The sequence below is a fragment of the Mchenga conophoros genome, linkage group LG15, assembly GCF_057382185.1.
Source record: "Mchenga conophoros isolate Kocher_MC1m ecotype Shallow Benthic linkage group LG15, M_conophoros_male_GT1.1, whole genome shotgun sequence".
Classification (NCBI taxonomy): Eukaryota; Metazoa; Chordata; class Actinopteri; order Cichliformes; family Cichlidae; genus Mchenga; species Mchenga conophoros.
Genome location: NC_140540.1, coordinates 23,660,011 through 23,680,276, shown reverse-complemented (window position 1 = coordinate 23,680,276; position 20,266 = coordinate 23,660,011). Strand labels below are relative to the sequence as shown.

The 20,266-nt window shown below is 42.3% G+C and overlaps 2 protein-coding genes and 4 non-coding genes across 6 annotated transcripts; 1 reads left to right on the top strand and 5 right to left on the bottom strand.

Moving 5' to 3' along the window:
- Nucleotides 1-2,271: 2,271 nt before the first annotated feature.
- On the bottom strand, nt 2,272-8,438 carry rps7 (ribosomal protein S7). The gene is made up of 7 exons (XM_085247070.1): nt 8,394-8,438; nt 7,795-7,880; nt 6,435-6,506; nt 5,663-5,806; nt 5,047-5,111; nt 3,112-3,262; nt 2,272-2,383 (listed from the first exon to the last, which is right to left on the bottom strand). Exons 2-7 carry the CDS (start codon nt 7,867-7,869, stop codon nt 2,306-2,308), a joined length of 585 nt encoding a protein of 194 aa, XP_085103196.1. The 5' UTR covers nt 7,870-7,880; nt 8,394-8,438; the 3' UTR covers nt 2,272-2,305.
- Nucleotides 2,665-2,882, bottom strand: LOC146558394 (small nucleolar RNA SNORA73 family). The gene has a single exon (XR_014888799.1). It is a non-coding gene; the product is annotated as a small nucleolar RNA SNORA73 family (small nucleolar RNA).
- LOC146558393 (small nucleolar RNA SNORA73 family) lies at nt 4,094-4,311 on the bottom strand. Its single transcript, XR_014888797.1, has one exon. It is a non-coding gene; the product is annotated as a small nucleolar RNA SNORA73 family (small nucleolar RNA).
- LOC146558392 (small nucleolar RNA SNORA73 family) lies at nt 5,275-5,492 on the bottom strand. The gene has a single exon (XR_014888798.1). It is a non-coding gene; the product is annotated as a small nucleolar RNA SNORA73 family (small nucleolar RNA).
- On the bottom strand, nt 6,054-6,271 carry LOC146558391 (small nucleolar RNA SNORA73 family). The gene has a single exon (XR_014888796.1). It is a non-coding gene; the product is annotated as a small nucleolar RNA SNORA73 family (small nucleolar RNA).
- Nucleotides 8,439-8,521: 83 nt separating the features above from the next.
- On the top strand, nt 8,522-14,838 carry rnaseh1 (ribonuclease H1). The gene is made up of 8 exons (XM_085247631.1): nt 8,522-9,008; nt 9,964-10,088; nt 11,348-11,542; nt 11,707-11,806; nt 11,948-12,002; nt 12,692-12,776; nt 12,891-13,015; nt 14,511-14,838. The coding sequence occupies exons 1-8, from the start codon at nt 8,881-8,883 to the stop codon at nt 14,625-14,627; spliced, it is 930 nt and encodes a 309-aa protein (XP_085103757.1). The 5' UTR covers nt 8,522-8,880; the 3' UTR covers nt 14,628-14,838.
- The last annotated feature ends 5,428 nt before the right edge of the window (nt 14,839-20,266 follow it).

Below are 20,266 nucleotides of genomic sequence, written 5' to 3'. Positions count from 1 at the left end.
GATATAGACACTGAGGGTTTTCGGGAGGAGCCTGGGTCTAGGTGCGGCTTGCCGCTCTGGGGCGGGGGTACCTGGACCTGGGATATAGAGTATGTTTGGGGAGAGCGACTGTCTGGGCAGTGTCTATTTGTGTCTGTCTACACGTTGGGTGAGTGTCGAGTATTTGGTTGTGTATATGGGGGTGGGAATGCACGTTTGTGTCCGCGTGTGCCTGTTTGTCTGTGTCTATATGTCAGGTTGGGTCTTAGACTCAACCTCTCTGGGTACATCTCAGGCCCTCCAAAGTACGGAGGCCTATCTCCCCTCACCACACTCCCTGCCGGTGGCTGATGCCCTCAGACGTTGGTGTTTTGGTGGTTCTTGTCGACCTGGGCTGGGTGCTCATGTATGTACCGGCTCACTCCTGGTGGCCGATTGGTGGGGCCTGGCGCCTGTGGCCCGGTTGGGCCCCTTCCGGGGGGTGGGGTGCCCTCAGGCCTCTGGGCCTGAAGCTCGGTCCTCTCTGGCACAGCTGGCTGCCGGCAGGCACAGCTGGCTGCCGGCAGGCACGCCACTGCAACCCCCCTCTGGCTTCTGCTCCGTAGCTGCTGGGTGACCTCTTGTTTGGGGCTCTACTCAGCTCTTCCCAGGAGGGTGGCACGGTTCCCCCCCTTTAGTGGTCCTCCTTGGGTCCTCGTACTCTGGGGCCTCTGGATGTCTGGGGCCTGGATCTCCTCCATACCTGCTTCATGCCCTGGGGGACGGGGCTATGGCTCCCCACACTCCCTAGCAGATCGTTACATGGAGAAACCTTTGGAATACAAGCATGCTGATCCACACAGGTGTACACACGGGTGTACACACGGGTGTTCACAGACGCGGACTACACCTTTCTTGGCTGCTGCCTCAAAGCACATTGTGCGCTGTCTATCGTGCGTGCTGTACAATATCGTTTTAGTATCTACTGTTATCTACTGCTAGCTAGTTTATTGTGATGGTGCTGTATTTATGATGTTGCTATTTTTTGTTTTTCTCTTCTGTTTTTTTTTTCTCCATACAGGTGATCCAGGTGTTTTGTTTTTCTTTCTTTCTTCCCCCCCTTCTCACCGTCTCTTCTCCCCTCCGTTTTTCTTTCTCTCCCTCTTTCTTTCATTCTTTCTCCCTGTCCTATCCCCCAGTCATGTCTGTCCCGTTTGTAGCAACCGAAAATAAAATAAATTCATAATTATAATAAAGGTCAATCAAATGGACCAATATGGCAAGGCCATGATGATCCACTTGGTAAAATAAATCCGCTTGGCATCTTTCTTGGTCTTAAGACAACAATTCTGATGGCTAAAGATCCAAACGGGACAACAAAGAGGGGGGGGAAAAAGCTGCTGTGACAAAGAAAAATCTGTCAGCATGAAATCTTTGGACTATAATTACACAAAATAAATGCATAAAATTACAGAAAAAGTTCTGAAAGCTCATTGTCCACACGTTTTGCTTTGTTTAAATTTAATGAAAAAAAAATTCTGTCATTTAATTACTTTGCAGTATGAACGGAGGGAGGTTTTAATCTGTAGGAAAAGCTGTAAAGCTGAAAATACTAAACTCCAAAACCTCTTGTGGTGAGCAACAGATCAAATGGCTTCAAGTGCACATTCAGGCCTGTACGACTCATTTAGACATTGAGCCAAGGCTCTGTAAACATGCACACATGTCTGCCATTCAAATACACTTTTTTGAATATAAAACTATATACAAACTAAACTGTAAATGTAATTCAAAGAAACTATTTGTATTTAGTTTTCATAAAAAGCCTTAGTTTAAGTCATTTACGACTACTTGGGAGAACTCAAAGTGTAAGACCTGGACAAGTTTGAAATCTCCTGTCCTCCACAATGAAAAATGGATCAACATAAAAATGGGTGTCATTATTCTTAAATAATAATGAAATGCAGCCAGATGATGCAGATTTTATGTTTTCGCCCGTTCCCCCTCCCGGACAGGCTAGCATTTAAATCTGGGCTCCGATCTGTGTACCTGGCCTGTATCACTACATTCACCGTCTTCGGTCAGCCACCCACCCTTCTTTCCAGTAATGGTATGATCTGAGCTTTTGCGAAAAGTGTGCCAATCAAAATAAAATCCTGCTTGCATGGATTTTCAACAGGGCTGAAGATTTTGCTCCCACATACTGACAGGTTATTAATAATTGACATATCGTTTGAAAAGCTTAATAGTGCTCCGCTGGTCTCCAACGTGCCCTCTGAGAAGGAAATCAAAGACCACAACCTGCAACAGTAGTGACAGTAAACAAATTTTATTTTGTCATCTGCATTTACAGCTGGAATTCTGGGAATTCAAACACGACGTCTTTGCCTGTGAGCTTCTTGTAGACACCAGAGAAGGTCTCCACCTGAATCAGGAAAGAATAAAATCAACGTTAGTTTAACTTAACCTGCCTCTTATTTACCATCACCACTTTTTCTTTACATGATATAAAAAAAACAAAACAGCAACAACCAAGGCTGCAGGACAAACTCCTGTCTGCAGCTGAAGGATTTAAACAGGTCTATTTTTTATGCCAGTATGTTGTACTTAATACAACCCTTGGATTTTGGATTGGACTTTGATCTGTGCATAAAACTCAAAGTAAAGGACAAGTTAAGCCATAAATTCAATTTCTGTTTATGATCAGTCTGTGCACTGCATGGTTTAGCTCCCCAGTAATGGCCCCAAAGGACTCTGGGAAGATGTAGGAATATGCAGGACGCTCGTCCTCACCGGCCAGCAGCCGGGGACAGAGCTTTCTGTCCGACATTGTGGAACGGGACTGTACGTCTCAGCTCAGAGCTACGCTCCCATACGCCACCAGGACAGAGCCAGGAGAGCAACTCTCTGGATGTCCACGTCGGAACAAAAAGGTTTCAGACTTAAAACATCTCCAGAAATTTAACCGAGGGACACGTGCTCCGTCTTATCCTTCTAATAAATCCCGTTTTTGGGAGGTGTTTGGTGTGACAACGTGACTTTTTCCACACCAAACAATCCTTCCACTGATTAATACGTTAAAGACTGACACTTGAAAGCATCGTTATTCGTGTTTCCTGAACATGCAGACGCCTCCGCTGCTTTAAAACTCACTTTGTGTTCGACGTTGTTCTGCTGAGCCTTGTCCAGGTGGACCTTGATGAGCCTGCTGCTGTCCAGTTTCACTCTGATCCTCTTACCCACGATCTCACTGGGGAACACCAGGTCCTCCAAGATGGCGTCATGGACCGCGGTCAGAGTGCGGCTGTAGAATTGGGGGAAAGAAAAAAGGTCATCAATGCTTCATTTCCAACTCCGTTTAGTTTCAGTGTGTGTCCACAGCGAGTTTCCGTGCTTCAGTTCAGTTTGGTTCTTATTGGTTGAAAGCTTTAGGTTCTACTTGAGCTTTTATTACTTCTCTACCCTGGTGGGGTATTTATCGTGGGCAGAAACACTTAATCATGCTGACATCCTGCTCGTGTTAATAACTTCGAGCAACAAGACATTTCTTCCTCCTCAAGTCCGGTTTTTATTTCATTTCATTAAAGTAAAACATTTTCCCCGATAACAGTTTTATGTTACAGCAATAATCTTGGGAGTGAGGCCCTGAAGGTCAACACCTGAGGCTTGGTGTTGATTACAAAGCTTGTCTCCCAAGGGCAGCCATGGGTCCCTGCAGGCCTGCCTCCACTGCACTATGTGTGGCTGCAGACCTGCACGACAACCACAGGCCGATCAACAGGATGCCAGCCTAGACAGCCGCCACCTCAAGCAGACTGGAGGGGTGGCAGACTATGACTTACAGAAGCAACGGGCACCGCTATAGTACCCTAATGAGTTTCACTTCCTCTAAATAAATCTTACTGAGAGTTTTAGTCAGCCTGGTCCGAGCTGAACTTCGGATTACTGTGTTTTACCAAACGGTTGAAAGATTTAGCTCGGATAAACCGGGGACCAATAATCACATCAGTAAAGTTTTCCTTCCAAAGCACCTGCAGCACCCTTTCAAACATCCAACTTTCAGCAAAAACCGGGACTCTCTTCACAGAAAATAAAAACATTCAGTCACACCTTCTTTGGTTTCTATTAATGATCAGTCTGTGCACTGCATGGTTTAGCTCCCCAGTAATGGCCCCAAAGGACTCTGGGAAGATATAGGAATATGCAGGACGCTCGTCCTCACCGGCCAGCAGCCGGGGACAGAGCTTTCTCTCCAACGTTGTGGAACGGGACTGTACGTCTCAGCTCAGAGCTACGCTCCCATACGCCACCAGGACAGAGCCAGGAGAGAAACTCTCTGGATGTCCACGTCGGATTAGATTTACAAATGGGTTTATAGCATCATTCTGTCCAGTTAATAAACCTTTCTCCCGTTTTTTTAGAAACACATTTGTAGATTTAAGTTTACAGTTATCCTCACAATCTCTTTTATTTTGAAGGACAGAAATAAATCTTAAGGGTGTTACCTGAAAAAAGATGCTTCAACACAGTATTAACATACATCTTTTAAAAATCATTTATACACAAAGCAATTTCTAAAGCTTAAAGAGAGCACTGCAGATGCATTAACGTCATGTGATGAAAATTAATATCACAAGAACTATTAATTTTCATCACATGCATCTGGTAGCATGCATTGCAACAGTACCTCCACAAGGTGGTGGTAGATCGCAAGTAACCACCACCAGGCTACCCGACGCTGGACTGATAAAAGGGGTCTGAGAAGGTGACAGAAGATCGAACACTTTACAAACCGAGAGAACACTGAAGTTCAGAAAAATGAAAGTAAACTAAGCACAGTGTAAATGTTGCCAGCTAAAGTTCATTATAGTGTTTTTGTATGAGCTCAAAAAAAAAAAGGCTCAAGAGTATTAGTGGAAATGCTCATCACTGCACCATCTTCCCTCCGTTCTTTCACTTGAATCATTGTCAGAGCTGGAAAGTTTCTAACATTAAAGACTCCAGATCCACTTTAACACATTGACCCACTCTTGCGAGTCAGCCGCAGAAATCTGTGATCAGATTTTAAAGCCAACTCTCGGCACTCACCTCCTGGGACGCTTCTGCTTATTCTTCGTGCGGCTTTTCCTGGTGGGTTTGGGCAGAATTCTCCTCTGAAAGTCAGAAATTGTTCAATTAATCTCCAACGAGGAATTGGGCAAACAAAAGCAACTACAGAGCAGCATGAAGGTAACAATCAGGTTCAGGCTGATATTCTTGCTTACATAAAGAGGTTTTATTTCATTATCAGCCTATAAGTTGAACCCTGATTTGAAAAGATGTGCACTGCATGGTTTAGCTCCCCAGTAATGGCCCCAAAGGACTCTGGGAAGATGTAGGAATATGCAGGACGCTCATCCTCACCGGCCGGCAGCCGGGGACAGAGCTTTCTGTCCGACATTGTGGAACGGGACTGTACGTCTCAGCTCAGAGCTACGCTCCCATACGCCACCAGGACAGAGCCAGGAGAGCAACTCTCTGGATGTCCATGTCGGATAAAAGAATCACCGCAACACACGGACACATACCTGAGCTCACGCCTGTTCTTAACAGGGTTATGCATTTTAAGTAATGTTTTCCAGGCATCCAGCTTGAAAGCAAAACGTAATATTTCTGGATATCAAGTAAGTAATCAAACTGACAGTCACAGCGATGGTATCCTCACCTGTGCAATGAAGACCACGTGCTTTCCACTGAACTTCTTCTCCAGCTCCCTCACCAGGCGCACCTGAATCTTCTGGAAGGACTTCAGCTGAGGGACAGGAACGAAGATGATGATGGCTTTCCTGTTTCCACCAACCTCGATTTCCTGAAAAGAATAAAGCAGCAGTCATTTAAGAGCACAGGGGCTCTGAAGTGTGATGTGACGCCACCTGGGCAGGGCAGGAGCTCTCCACGAGGTGCCCAAATCCCAGCTTTGGATCCTTGAAGGAAATTGTCTTAATGTTTCGTAAATCTGTGGCTGTTAAAACTCAGAGGAACATGCATTGAACTCTAGGTTAGTACGAAAGAATTTTAGTAAAACACGACGACTTATAACACCAGTACGTATCAAAAAGTGTGCACTGCATGGTTTAGCTCCCCAGTAATGGCCCTAAAGGACTCTGGGAAGATGTAGGAATATGCAGGACGCTCGTCCTCACCGGCCAGCAGCCGGGGACAGAGCTTTCTCTCCAACGTTGTGGAACGGGACTGTACGTCTCAGCTCAGAGCTACGCTCCCATACGCCACCAGGACAGAGCCAGGAGAGCAACTCTCTGGATGTCCACGTCGGATTAGATTTAAAACGTAGCATAAAGATAAATTAAAGCTTGATTTTGAGTCAGTGAAAAGCAGCAAACACAGCAACAGGCTTGTTAAAACAAAATCTATGTATCAGTTATGTAAATAATTCAATGACACGAAGCTCATGCACACAGGTTCATGTGAACTCTCACCTTTGCTGCAGTGATGTTCAGTTCTCTCAGCTGAGCCTTCAGGTCAGAGTTCATCTCCAGCTCGAGCAGAGCCTGTGGAAAGACCAGTCAAATGAGTAAAGCAAGCACAACCACATCACTCATCCTGACTAGCTCAAACGTTTTCTATTAGCTTCATATTTCTGCTTCTCTCTAAAGGAGAGCCCAATCCCACTGGTGGCAGATTTTCCATGTGGTCATTAAAAGAAACAAAACCATCCCTTTTTAAAATACATTATAAAAAAACTGAAAGTTATTTTGGGAGACTCAATTATCAGCTGCTGCACCAGTAGGTTCTTCATCCTGAAGACAGACTAACAACTCCACCATCTTGGACTCCAACTGGTGACGGTTATGCTCTTGAGCCTCAGTGAGCTTCAGCTGCTGAAGGTTCAGGATTACATCACCTTCCAAGTTACAGGATCTCTCCACAGCAAGGGGAAAGACTTCCATCACCAGCTGCTGTCCAAGACAGCAGAGTTAGAATCTGAGACAGCTGACTGATCGCCATGAGAGCAACCAGGTAAGCTTTAGGGAACACAAGATGAGAAATACCACAGCCGCCTGGTGAGCAGGGTTAAAACATCACTTCAGTTATTGTTAAACTAATCAGTTAAGCCAGGTGTACAGCTTTCTGTCCGACAGTGTGGAACAGAACTATGTTGAGCTTCAGCTGCTGAAGCTCAACATAGCACTCACAGGTGCATTATTTTACTTGCCTTTTCTTTTTTTGAAAGAGAAAACATGACCTGGGTTACTTTTTTTGCTTACTGAACTTAAAATGTATCACCACTATTGCACTGCAATGCTGGTGCTGCTGGTACTTTATTCACCAGACACTTCAAGAAATATGATATAATTTTAAGGCCGCATCACCCCATCAGTCCACCAACCAGTAAGCGGACAAAACCACCAAACAGGGCTGTCCTAATGAAACACTCAGCCTTACAGGATTGAGAAGAACCAGCAGCTGAGACTTTAATGTCAGTCATAATTAAATCACATTAAAGACTCAATCACACACAGCCTTACATTCCTCCAACAGTACAATTCTTGTTTAAATAGTCACTTGGAGACAAGAGAGTTCTGATACTGTACATGAACCCCTGTACACAAAAAAAAAATCAGTACCTTTTTTAAAAATGTAATCTGACATCAAATTGGCCTCATATTAACAGATAGTGCAGTTATGTAATGGCTGACCAATAAATCATATAGTTCTCTTACACCATATTTATTCATGATGCCCTTTACAGTTTTCTCCCCAACGGCCCCCACAGTTACTCATTCAGCTGGACTGAAGCTTCAATAATACATGGATCTGTGATGCCGACTTTCTTACCTGAGAGATCCCAGACTCAAACTCGTCTGGCTTCTCGCCATTAGGCTTCACTATTTTGGCGCTGGTACTGAACATGGCCTTTGTCTCTGCACGGAGAAATAAAAACATTTAGGTTAGACCCACCGGCATCCGAACATATTTAATATCCACCCTTTATTGAAAGCCCAGAGCACCGCTAACCTCCAGGCGTAACACCTCTGAGCTAACCGGGCTACACCACAATAGCACAGGAGATTGATATAACAGCCCAATGGACATAAAACGGCACATACATATTAACTACTTGAATCACAATTAAAAGAGCTGAACATCCGACCCTGAAAATTAACTTAAGCTCTTTTTCCTTCGGTTTTGTGACGGCTAACTGAACACATGCACGGCCTGTTGCTAGCCGCTACTCGCTTGCCGAACTCATTGAGCAGAGCCCCTCTACTATGTCTTATTTAGACATTAAGATGAGCCATCCGATACTGCAAATCACATAATCTAAGCTATCACAGGATTCACTTGCCCTACTGTGTGTAAACCTTGCCATTAAATACATTTAAAGTACATTTTAAAACAGAAAAGCTAGTCCAGAGTAAAATGGCACGACTAACCTCTGTCAACGACGGCCAAGGAAGAGGCCGGAACATCGCGAGAGTTGGATTAATCCAATCGGGAGCGACCTTTTTTTCTATCGCGAGAATTGTAGAAACGCTTGAAGTGATAAGAACTATCGCGTGAGTGTAGTAGAAAACAGTCGGGGAAACTGCAGGCAGATTATTGCTGTGCGTTTAGACTGATTTTTGTTCGATTTTGTTTACTGCAACATTTTCAGATAGGGATATACGGCCAATGAAGAAACTAAGATGACTGCAAGACTTATTAGACTGGTGTTAAATATATATGGAATACTTTTTTGGGCTTTTTCGGGTTTAGCTTTCCCGGACATCTGTACACCTGGTTGCTAATTTGGTCCCATATTTCAAGATTTTATGTCAAACCACGCCTTCCCTACTCAAATCTATTGATATTTGAATGTATCCGAGTTAATATCACGATGCTAGCCACCTTTGTCCCCGTGCAGTGTGTTGGCAGACAGTGATGTTTAGGCTGACTGGTCTTTTCAGAGTTGCATGCAGGACCTTTTGTAGCGCTGCTGACGACATGGCGAAAGGGAAGTTTTTCTACGCAGTTAGGAAAGGACACAAAACGGGAGTCTACACTTCATGGTGAGGCCGGACACAACTCAATGCCTGCACATTTGTTTTTAAGAAAATCAATGTTATTGGCTATTCAAAGTGCATGTTCTTTCAGTGAGAGTGAGTGGATGCCAGCTTCCGTTCAGATGCACGAAGATTTCTTTTTCTCCTTGAGCTACAGTAAAACAACCCAGCGGGTTTAAGATCATATCAATGTTTCCCTGTCAGTACATCCCACACTTTAATTCGGCATGGAAGCATAACATACACGGCTTCGTTTTCTCCGTTTTTCAGGTGGTTAGCCTTCAAACTGTTAAATGTATTTCCGCCATTAATGTGGCTCATTTGTGAGTAGGAGGGCCTAAAATTGATTTATTCTTACATAATGTAGTATGTCTTTGGTTTGTTTATATTACAAATAAATACATATAAAATAAACAACACGCCAGTACCAGACCAGTGAAACTCCACCTTCTGTTAGTGCACAGAAGTTTAACTACACATTTAATCTTTGAGAAAATAAACTTTGGACCTATTGTTACAAGAAGGGAACATTTTTGTTATTGTTTTTCTGTTACTTAATTAGTTTAATGTACCGTAAATGATAGGAAACAGTCAAAAGTTAAAACACAGTTAAAGTCATCCTCCACAGCTGCCCACTGGGCCGGATTGGAGTCTGTCCTAGATATTTTCTCTCATTTCATTTTCATGCTGGAAATTCAGAAATCACTAGTTTCTGAAATATTCAGGCCAGTGTGTCTGCCACCAACAATCACTGCCATGTTCAGTGCCACTTAAATTCTCTTTCTTCCTCACTCCAGTGGCTCAGTTTGAACGTCAGTGGGTCATCTTGACCATGTCTGTGCCTGAATGGATTGAGTTGCAGTTGAAAAGGTGTATCATTAAAGTGTCCGGAGGGGAGAATGAAGACATCTCAAGGTTTTTATTCTCCTGATTTTTTACTTTTTATTTTTTTGTCATTTAGGGACGAGTGTAAGAGCCAAGTGGACAAATTTCCGTCCGCCTCCTTTAAGAAGTTTGCCTCAGAGCGAGATGCCTGGGCATTCGTCAGAGGGATCGAGCCTTCTGCAGTTCCAGACGTGAAGAAAGGTGAATATTTTCTAATTTTATACTCTTCAAATACACACGAGAAACTATAATTACTTGGAGCTGGGATTGAGGCTGAACTTGGAGCATCTTGGTTTGGAAGTGGCCGTCAGTTTGGAATCCAAGAATATGTTAAAACCCTCTACTGCATGACTTTTTATTTTTTGGGGAAAAAAATATTTCTGGGGGAGCTTTAGGGTCCCTTATAATATATCAATCATAAAATTTGACCCCCCCCCCCCCCCCCAAAAAAAAAAAAACCAACAAAACAAAACAAAAAAAACAGATATTGGTTTGTTATTTCAAGGCAACACTGTGCGATAAGGGTAGTCAAATAACAAGTTATTCTATAATACGTTTTATTAGTACAACCAGGATGAACAAATAAATAAACAACAATAAAAAAACTATGTAAACATTTCACAGAACAATAAAACACCAAAATACATCCAACATTTGACACACACACACACACACACACACACACACACACACACACACACACACACACACACGTGTTGTGTTTCCATCACTTTTAGGGATATTACATTAACTTGCATTCATTTCCTGGAGACTTATCCTGACCCTACCCATCACAAGTCCCTGCCTGAACCTAACTCTAACCCCGACTCAAGCCTTCACCCTAAAATTGAATGATTTACCTTGCAATTGTCCCCATAAAGTAGGCTAGACCTCACAATATGAGTGTAAACAAATTTGTGTTCCCACAACAGTAAGAGACACACACACACACACACACACACACACACACACACACACACACACACACACACACACACACACAGTTACTTTACCAACTGACCCCTGAGCTCCTAAGTGTCCCTCAAACCTGATTCAGGGATCCACTCCTCTACTTCACTGTCACTCCCTGAAAGCTCACTGTCCTCACTTTCTGAGGACAGAAAGTGCACATCCCCTTGGTTTCCTTCCATAAAAGGTTTTTACATCCATGTCCTGTAATTGAAAAGTAGAACAAACAATCAAATATGCTTCTTAACATATTCATGCACATGCAAGTTTTTCTTTTATATACATTTATTTGTGTGAGGCATGAAAATGTGGTTTGTTGCCTCAGGGCAACGCTATGCAGTAGAGGGTTAACCCAGCCACTGTGTCTGTTTGAGGTGGTAATACAGCATGCAGGTCTGGATTCACACAAAGCTCACAGGTGATTTTAAGTGGAGAATCAGGTACTTGCTGCACACTGTTCTTGATGAACTTCTTGTGTTTGTGGCTTTCAGTAACTCAGAGCGTGGAGTCTGATGTCACTCTGCTTCCTAAACGAGGCCCGGAGCCGCTCGAGTACATCCCTCTTGGCAAAAAGAGATGTCACTCGGAGGAGGAGGCGGGGCACCAGCCCAAACGAGTTAAGCCATCAGAAAGCTCGACATCACAAAACTCGTCATCAGAGAGCTCAGACGGATTCACGTACATGGGTGAGATGTGCAAGATTTAATATTAGAGCTCAACTCCATTCAACATGTTATGGGGACAAAATCATGTCATTTACTACATACAGAAATATTTAAATATAAAATGTAGAAAATGGAAGCAATAAAACTTGAACTCCAGTCTGAACTGTTCTGCGTTCTCCGTACAGGTGACGCTGTGGTCGTTTACACCGATGGCTGCTGCTCAAGAAACGGACAGAGCGGCGCACGGGGGGGCATCGGGGTGTACTGGGGATGCAACAACCCACTGTGAGAATATGTGCACGTGCTACAACGAGCATGTTTTAAACAGTTCCTAAAATCTGCTCAGTCTAAACCTCCATAGTGAAAGTCTTAATTGCATAAATGGATGCATCGGTTTCTCACATTTTGTTGCCTCTGGCTTTATAGAAATGTTGCAGAGAGGCTGCAGGGAAGGCAGACCAACCAGCGCGCAGAGATACAAGTAAGATTTACATCTCAGCATGAGAGTTTCTGTCTTAAAAGTCCAGTTTAATGCTCAGTGTTAACTCTGCAGGGCTGCACTTAAACAGTACTTTTTAAATTTTTAACACTAACATGGGGTGATTTTCATTCTGTTGCTTTAGAATCTTTTTAAAGGGACCACCATGACACCCTTTTTTCCTTTTGTGAGATGTTGTGTAGAGAGAAATAAAAGAAGAGCACTTCAATTTGCCACTTATTGTTGTACTTTAATATATTTTAATGGGAAGTATGTTTTTTTTTTTTTTTTTTTTGGGTGTCGGGTAAAATCTACCTGACATTAGTGATAGTGTTATAAAACTGCATGTTAGTGTGCTAGGGTTAAAGAGAGGAGAGGCTGAGGCAATTTTAACCAGTTTAAACTACTGAGGGCCAGCATGTAAAGAGGCTTATTAAATGTACAGCAAATACAAAGAAGCGCCACCTGATGGTCATAGAGGGAACAAAACTAAAAATGGCACCATGAGAATGAAGGTTTTAAACTCAACTTCTGAAAAGTTTCCTGAGGGAGCAGATATGTAAATGTACCTATTTATTGGAAAGAATAGCAAGACGCAGGCCTGTAAATGCCTGTTTGTTATTTTATGCTTGGATTTTTCTCTACAAGCTTTAAACCATAACTAACTGTCGTCTCTGCTCTCGCTGCACCAGGCGGCCTGCAGAGCGCTGGAACAGGCCAAACAGAATAACATCAAGAAACTCGTTTTATACACTGACAGCAAGTTTACGATAAACGGTGAGTCACAAACTCGAGTCATGCTGCAGTCATGTTGCATTACCACTCAGATTTCAGCTTTTGAATTTCCCACTGAATGGGTAAAGGTTTTTCTTTTCTTTTTCCTTCATGCAGGTGTGACCAGCTGGGTGAAGAACTGGAAGTTGAACGGCTGGAGGTTGAAATCTGGAGGTCAGATTACCAACAAAGACGACTTTGTGAAACTGGACAGGCTGAATGGACAGGTGGAGGTGGTCTGGGTAAGTATCAGTGTTTCTTTAGATTCATGCAGGTCAGAAGTAAACAATGTTTTTACATTTACCGCAGGAGTCTTTTTGCAGTCAACCGCCCCCTGCTGGGGAGGTGATAAATCTGTCCATGGCCTGAAAAATGGCCACAAGGGGGCACGGAGGGCTCAGTACAGTCAGACAGAGCAAGCAGCCGAACAGCTTTCCTCAGAGGCTAAAACTGTATATATCAAAGGGACAGTTTCAGTGGATTACTTGGATTAAGATGATTATGTTTTGTTTTTTGTTTTCTGAAATCTTATGCTTTTGATAAGCAGATGAAGTGTTACATATCCAAATAATTTTGCTATTTCAAACGTCTTCAAAAAAGAAAAATCTGAGCATTCGGCTGAAGACAGGTTCAGCGTTCCTGTTTCATTTTGTTTGCACATTAGAGTCTTAATTCAGAAAAATATCGTAAATTTTTATTCTTTTAATCAGCTCTGAATGATAAAAATGTTAAATGATAGAAACTCCCTGGTTTGTTAATAAGACTAAGTGTTCGACAAGTACACATTTGATACTAAAATATGCTAATGTTTCTTTCATTAGTACTAATTAAATGTGCTAATTTGCATAAATGTTGAATAAACAACAACATTTTATTCAGACTAGTCTCACAAATGTGTAAAAGGTTCCTGCACTGCGTCACCTTTCTGTTCTTTGGTTAAAAAAAAAAGTAATTTTATTCCTCTTGCTGCGGGATCATCTGTGTTTTTATTTTAATTGTACGAAGTCAGGCTGGCACAAGGTTGATTGTCACTTAATTTCTGATTCAATTATTCGAATGCTTAAAAATGTAAAATATACGTTAAAATAAGGGTCCACAAATAAATCGTGAATGCCAGAAAGATATTACGAAAGGGTTCAGATTATCGTGAGGGAAGAATTAAACCCCCTCAGTCCAAATTAGGCCCAAAAAAGGTGAATATTCAGATTTTTGAAGGTGAAGCCAGAGAAATTCAGCATTTTCTGCTTGGAAAATTTAACTTAAAATGATGAGCTCATTATTACATTGTTCTCTTCACTTCTGGTGGATTGTTTTGATGTGCAGAAAGTAGTCTGATCTGGAAACGGTGTGACAGGTTCAATTTAAAAGTAACAGTCAGAGAAAAGCATCAGCAGTATTGTTAATGCCTTATCTGATGGATGAACCGGTAATGGTAAAAACCGCCTATTTGAAGGTCGTACGTATCAGGATGTAATGAAAAATCTTCTGGTCATTTGCAGGTCTTAATGATTTAAATGCAACCCGTGATGAGCACCCCATGATTTGGCAGCAATAATTTGAAGTGATCATTTTACTGTGACTGCATTACAGGCCGCAGTAGTAAACAGTCTTAGTGCTGCATAGTACAGCCATATCCAATCATTTGTTTAATGCTCAGTAAGCGTCCAAGTGATTGATTATTAGTTGTTATTTTCATGTTTTTATACTTACTTGTCTGCCCTTCTGGTCCTCCTCCAGATGCACATTCCAGGTCACGCCGGCTACAGAGGCAACGAGGAGGCCGACAGGCTGTCAAGAGAAGGAGCAGCGAAGCCTCTGCAACCAGAGCACAAAGAAAAAGACGAGCACCTTTAAAGAAATCTGCTGCAGGACTGTTTAATGCTCTTTTTCTGGTTCTTTAGCTTTGAAACAAACCTTTGAGAGGTTTGTTTCTTGTCCGTGTCAGTTGTGACTGTACCGAAGCTTGAAGGTTGCAGAGAGTCTGCACGCTCATCCTTTTTCTTTTTTTTTGTGTTGAATGTAAATTTCGATTTGTTTTGGGTCTGAATAAAGATTTTAAGTTTCACCTGTTGTTTCCTGTGAAGTAGCAAGAAGTGAGAAGACAGTTCTTGAGTCTAAGAAGTTGAGGAAATCAGGTGAGCTCAAAAAGGTCAAGGAGATGGAGACATGTTGATGAGAAACTTGGACGATGTTTTTAGTTTATTCTGTCTCGTTGTAATCCCCGCAGCCTTCCAGCAGGAGGCGCTCCAGGTTATCATTCGAACACAGACAAAGGGCTCCTGAGGATTTGGGGTTTATTTAAGGATCTCCTCGCGAGCTGATTGACACATTTTGATGAACATCGTCCCAAACACGCCAGTGCTTGGGGAATATTGTTTTCAAATCACATGTAAGTAAAGTTTATTACAGTGAAACTGAAATGAGAACGAAGGGGTTTGAGATCAGCGTCTGAATCCTGAAAATCCTGTTTCTCTGTCACAAAATTAAACTGGGAGATGTCTACTCCCAGTCTGACAAACCAGTAATCATTATCACATTATACAGTATTAACTCTCCTTATGGGCAGCTTATCAGAGTAATCCTTGTTTCCTGGACTGAAGATGTACATTTATTTTAGTTTTCTAAAATAAAGTTTTATTGTGAAAAACACCTTCACTACATTAGCAGCAGGTAAATTCCCCTCAGAGGAAACTCTGACATACTGCTGAGGGCAAACACGAAACCTCCTAGAGACTGAAAGGGACACTGTGCATTAAGAAGTTTTTTTTATTTAAAAAAGGACATGTTAATTAAATTGAACGCTTAGTCATGCAGGCTCAGTTTAATATGCAGGTTGGTGGCATTTATAAAGGGTAAAAGAAAAGCAAAGATGAAGAAGACAAAAGAACATCATTGATAGAAGCATAATAACATTAAAGGCCACTTGTAAAGCTCACAAGCACAAAAACACACGAACCTGATTAAAAACATGTATAAAACAGTATTTATCTTTAAAGACTTGGACACTGCAGAGACAGACATCACCTTTCAAAACAATTGAGCCATTATTGTAAAAGAAACCGGAATCCTAAATAGGAGCATAAATAATGAAAGGAAGACATCTGTAGAACTAACAGCTGACAAGGAGGAAGGGCAGCACTGTCTCCCTTTATTGCTTAAAATGTACATTCTCAGTTAATCTCCTCACATCTTAGCCTTCCTGTGGTCCACCAGAGAGGAGCAGAGGAGTAAAGCAACAGGCATTTAACTTAATGAGGCATCCTTCTTTCAGAGCCTCATTTTAAACCAGCTAAGTAGCCCAACTAAATCTTTGTCTCAGATGGAGCAACAGCTTTTTGGAAGGGACAAATATAAGCTAAATAATCAAAAATCTCCAAGGCACTCTCTTTTTATGTGAAATTATATTTCCTTAAGCTCATGGCATCATTATACTCAACCTAAAACTCTGACTTGTTTAGACAGACAGACAGACACACACACACACACACACACACACACACACACCTGGAAGAAAACGGACTCCATGAACACACCGACTATTTTCCAGTTGGTGCTCTACCAGTAGGAAACTTCCATTTAGGTGAGAGCGGAAAATTCCACCAGGAACACTCCACCAATAGGAGGAGTCTTCAATATCCTAGAATTAACCAAAATGAATCAGATTCAATCCAAATCAGATGAGAAAAACAAAACACAGATAACATAAATGTTATAACAAAGTAATAAAATCTTAGTCCTCATTTACTGTAAGTTGGGGTATTCAGTAGTTTCCTTTTGGTTAAGATGCCTTTTTCTTCAAGATGTGGTCAATTCCAAGTGTTTATATTATAAAAGTCCAGGTAGTGCTTGGAGGTAATGTTACATGTGCCTATAGGATATTTTATATTCCCAAATAAAACAGTGATTTAACGAAACGTGTGCTGCTTAAAGAGTCCTCCTGTATTTTCCAGCCATGCTGTGGCATATTTATATACTTAAAGGTGACCTCCCCCTCTGAGGATACACTTGTGCCTCCTTGATTATATCTCCTCCGTCCTCCAGATGCTTTTTAACAATTGAGACGCACTGAGACTGATTTACGTGTCATAAGCAGGAAATCAGAGCGACGAAGACAGGAAGTCAAGCCGCATATTATCCAGTCAATTACAAATGTTTGACTGTGAATTTAGTACATAGGTCTTTTTATATTTTTATTACTTAACCTGGCAGGAGTTACATATGGTCATATTAACCAATTATAAAGTGCTAATCTGAGGCTGCACCTGCTGAAATTTCAGTTTCCAGTATTTCCATTCCAGCGTGCAGTCTCTTTAATATGCTGCGTTGTTGTATGCATCGCTGCTGATAGGTTAACTCTTCATACATGCTCACAAGAATGAGATTAAACTAAAACTACTATGTTGTTACCACAGTGAAAAGTTGTTCACTTGTGTCCCTTAAATTGATCTAGTCCTTTCGATATTTGGCGTAAGCACCCTTTAAACTCTTGACATCGATGATGGCCGCTAACCCTGCAAGTAAACCCAGAGCTCCACAGAAGTTTGAATCACAAAAGAAGCACCTCCGAATCGAAGGATTTAGCAATGCTCCCAGTCTTTTATTTTGAAAAAACCAGCTTCTCTGTGTAAGTCCTGTGTCAGGCTTCCTGACCTCCTCATCTGGTCTGTGCAGCCCAGCAAGCCTAAAAAATAGACACAGCTATATTTTAAGTGAAGCTCAGTGAATCAGATGCTTAAAATATTCCTGGTGGAATGACAAACATTGTCTTGAGGAGGTGACAGCATTGGAGCTGGAACGCGGTCCAGCATGTGGGATGTTCTCGTGATAACCCTTTGCAATCAGAACATGGAATTTATTATTTATTTAAATTGTGCTTCCAAATATTAGCAATCAGTGGGCAAAAAATTGACATTTTAACTGACACACCTCAAAAAAATAATGAAATTCTTTCCAAATGAGTCCTGTTTCATTTTCTTTAAGACATGGGCTTGGGTTTGTGACCTCACAGGGTTCAAAATGACACTTGGTTGCAGTTGGCAGAATTGTTGTTTTGAACATTTTGGAAAACCCATCTGAATGTCTTCTTCTCCATGAGGCCTAAACCTTCTGCTGCAGGACTTGTTCTTCTCGTGGCTGAAGTTAGTTCCTCATCTGCAGCTGCTTCAGAAGGAATTCGGAGCCAATCAGACGCCTCCCTGATATTATTGGATAATAAATGGAAACATCTTGTAGGCCCAAAACTTCGGCACACACTGAGAAAAGCTTTGTTTCTCCAACACGGAGAAAGAGGAATTAGACTCATTTGTCCTTCCTCCTCCTCCTCCTCCATTCTCCTGCAGCCTTTCGATTGGTCGGTGTCGATGTTGGAAAAAGGACGGAGGCTCTGGGTTTCTCGCTCTGACCTCGACCGCTGCCTTCCGGCAAGCGTGGGGCACGGCGACCCCGCCAGAGGCAGCCCAGTCTGAAAGAGAGTGCCTCTGAGGGTCAAAGGTCACCCCGCAGCAGCTTCACCTCCTCGTTGGCTGAGACTCGTTAGCACTCCTCCTCAACACATACATGCCTCCTTAGCAGAATGAGCTCTGGCATCGTTCCGCCGCTGCCCTGCTGGAGGGGAGGAAGACCAAACAAACTGCAAAGAAACTTAACTAACCAGACATTAGAAACATCCTGCTCACACTTCAGCTGGAGGTTTTGTCAATTTTTAGATCATCTGCTCTAAAATAAACCACAATGTTCTGCCGGGGTTGCAGAACTCTCTGACACCGCAGACCGTCTGACACTGAGCGGGGGATGTTCACTGAAGTGCTCGCAGTGCTGACGGGGAGAAAAGAAAACTTCACGCAGGCGTTCAGCCGCTTGACAGGAAATCAACCCGGTCTACGCCGCTGCGTTAGCCAAGTCGCTCCATTCCAAGTAAAGTCTCACGAAGTTTGAGGCTTCGGAGTTAAGGTCCTGCTTTCGGTCGTGTGCAGGTTGACGAGGCTGCACCAAAGTTAGAGCTAAAGTGTCTCACATGGTGCTACTCAGAGCTTTGCACACACACATCTAAATGTTATAGCTCTACTCTGTCAGCAGGGGCAGTGTTGAGAATATTTATAATAACTGGCAATGTGGGCTGCTCGTGTCCATCTTGGTCCTGCCTCTGGTCCTTCGGCCACAAGCGGGGCGCAGCTGACTTCTTTCCACTGAAATGAAACACAGTGTTGGAAACAAGTGAAACTCTACTGCAGCAGCTGTCTGTGCTCCTCATGCAAGGTTTTTTGATCTTTTATGTAGCACCTTTTCCTCTTCGTGGAGAGCAGTGTTGGTCAAGTTACTTGAAAAAAGTAATCAGTAACTAATTACTGATTACTTCCCCCAAAAAGTAATCCCGTTACTTTACTAATTACTTATTTTCAAAAGTAATTAATTACTTAGTTACTTAGTTACTTTTTAAAAACACGATTTACAACCTGAAGAGGTGATAAAGCGATAGATCTTTCAGCCCAATTCTACTTTTTCTACATAATCCATCATACAAAATGTAATCAAATGGAAAAGTCTCTTTTTTTTAACTTGTTTTATCAGTTTTAATCTTTTAACTTTATGCATCAAGCAAAAATGTAATTATATGCAACATTCTCTGCGTTGAATAAATTAGTTTAACATTTAAACCTATTTTCTGCACATTCCAGCACATAAAATAAAATATTTTTTGTGTTTACACTCACTCTTTCAAATAGATGCAAGTAAAACACAGCAGAACATAAATAAAGTCAAAGACTCAGCGGTCCTGTTGCTCTATTTTCACCTATTAAGCAGCACTGCGGTAGGCGCAGGTTTACCCTGGTGCAGGTGTGCCGCGGTCAGTTGAAGAATCCGCGACTTTCTCTGCGAGTTTCCCATTACGTGGTAGCGCACTCGGTGCTTGCTTGGAAGTTTAGGGTTTTTTTTCACTGTAAAAAGAAGTTTTCTTCCCACGCACAACGGACGCTAATGTTTTTGTCACTTTTTATGGAATCAAACTCAAAGTAAGGTCAGTACTTTAAACGCTGCACGCTCATACTCTCTCCCACAATCGATATGTGATCCATTGTTGATCTGCACACAGCTGTTGTCACTAACGGCGCACTTGCTTACGTCACTGTCGTGAGACATTCTCGCAAAAAAATCACGGTTTTAGTAACGCAGTAACGCAGTGTTCCTACGGGAAAGTAACGGTAATCTAATTACCGTTTTTGCAATAGTAATCCCTTACTTTACTCGTTACTCGAAAAGAGTAATCAGATTACAGTAACGCGTAACGCGTTACTGCCCATCTCTGGTGGAGAGCTCCGATGTGGTTCTTCTTCCCTGTTCAAGTAAACCTTTTAACCAGTCAGCAGTCTACCAATGCAGAGCTACATGCTGTTGGCTTTTTGGGCTCTGTGCTCGCTGAATTCCCATAATCCTTCCCTTCATGTAGCTGCAGAGCTACGAAAAATGGACATTAGTGCAGGACCAATAATTGCAAA

Coding starts and splice junctions, on each gene's coding strand:
- rps7 (XM_085247070.1), bottom strand. CDS start 7,869: ATGTTCAGTACCAGCGCCAAAATAGTGAAGCCTAATGGCGAGAAGCCA. Junction 5,807..6,434: donor TGAACATCACTGCAGCAAAG/GTGAGAGTTCAC, acceptor TATTCTTTTCAG/GAAATCGAGGTTGGTGGAAA. Junction 3,263..5,046: donor AAGCAGAAGCGTCCCAGGAG/GTGAGTGCCGAG, acceptor CCAATTCTACAG/CCGCACTCTGACCGCGGTCC.
- rnaseh1 (XM_085247631.1), top strand. CDS start 8,881: ATGTTTAGGCTGACTGGTCTTTTCAGAGTTGCATGCAGGACCTTTTGT. Junction 11,807..11,947: donor TGGGGATGCAACAACCCACT/GTGAGAATATGT, acceptor CTGGCTTTATAG/AAATGTTGCAGAGAGGCTGC. Junction 12,003..12,691: donor ACCAGCGCGCAGAGATACAA/GTAAGATTTACA, acceptor TCGCTGCACCAG/GCGGCCTGCAGAGCGCTGGA.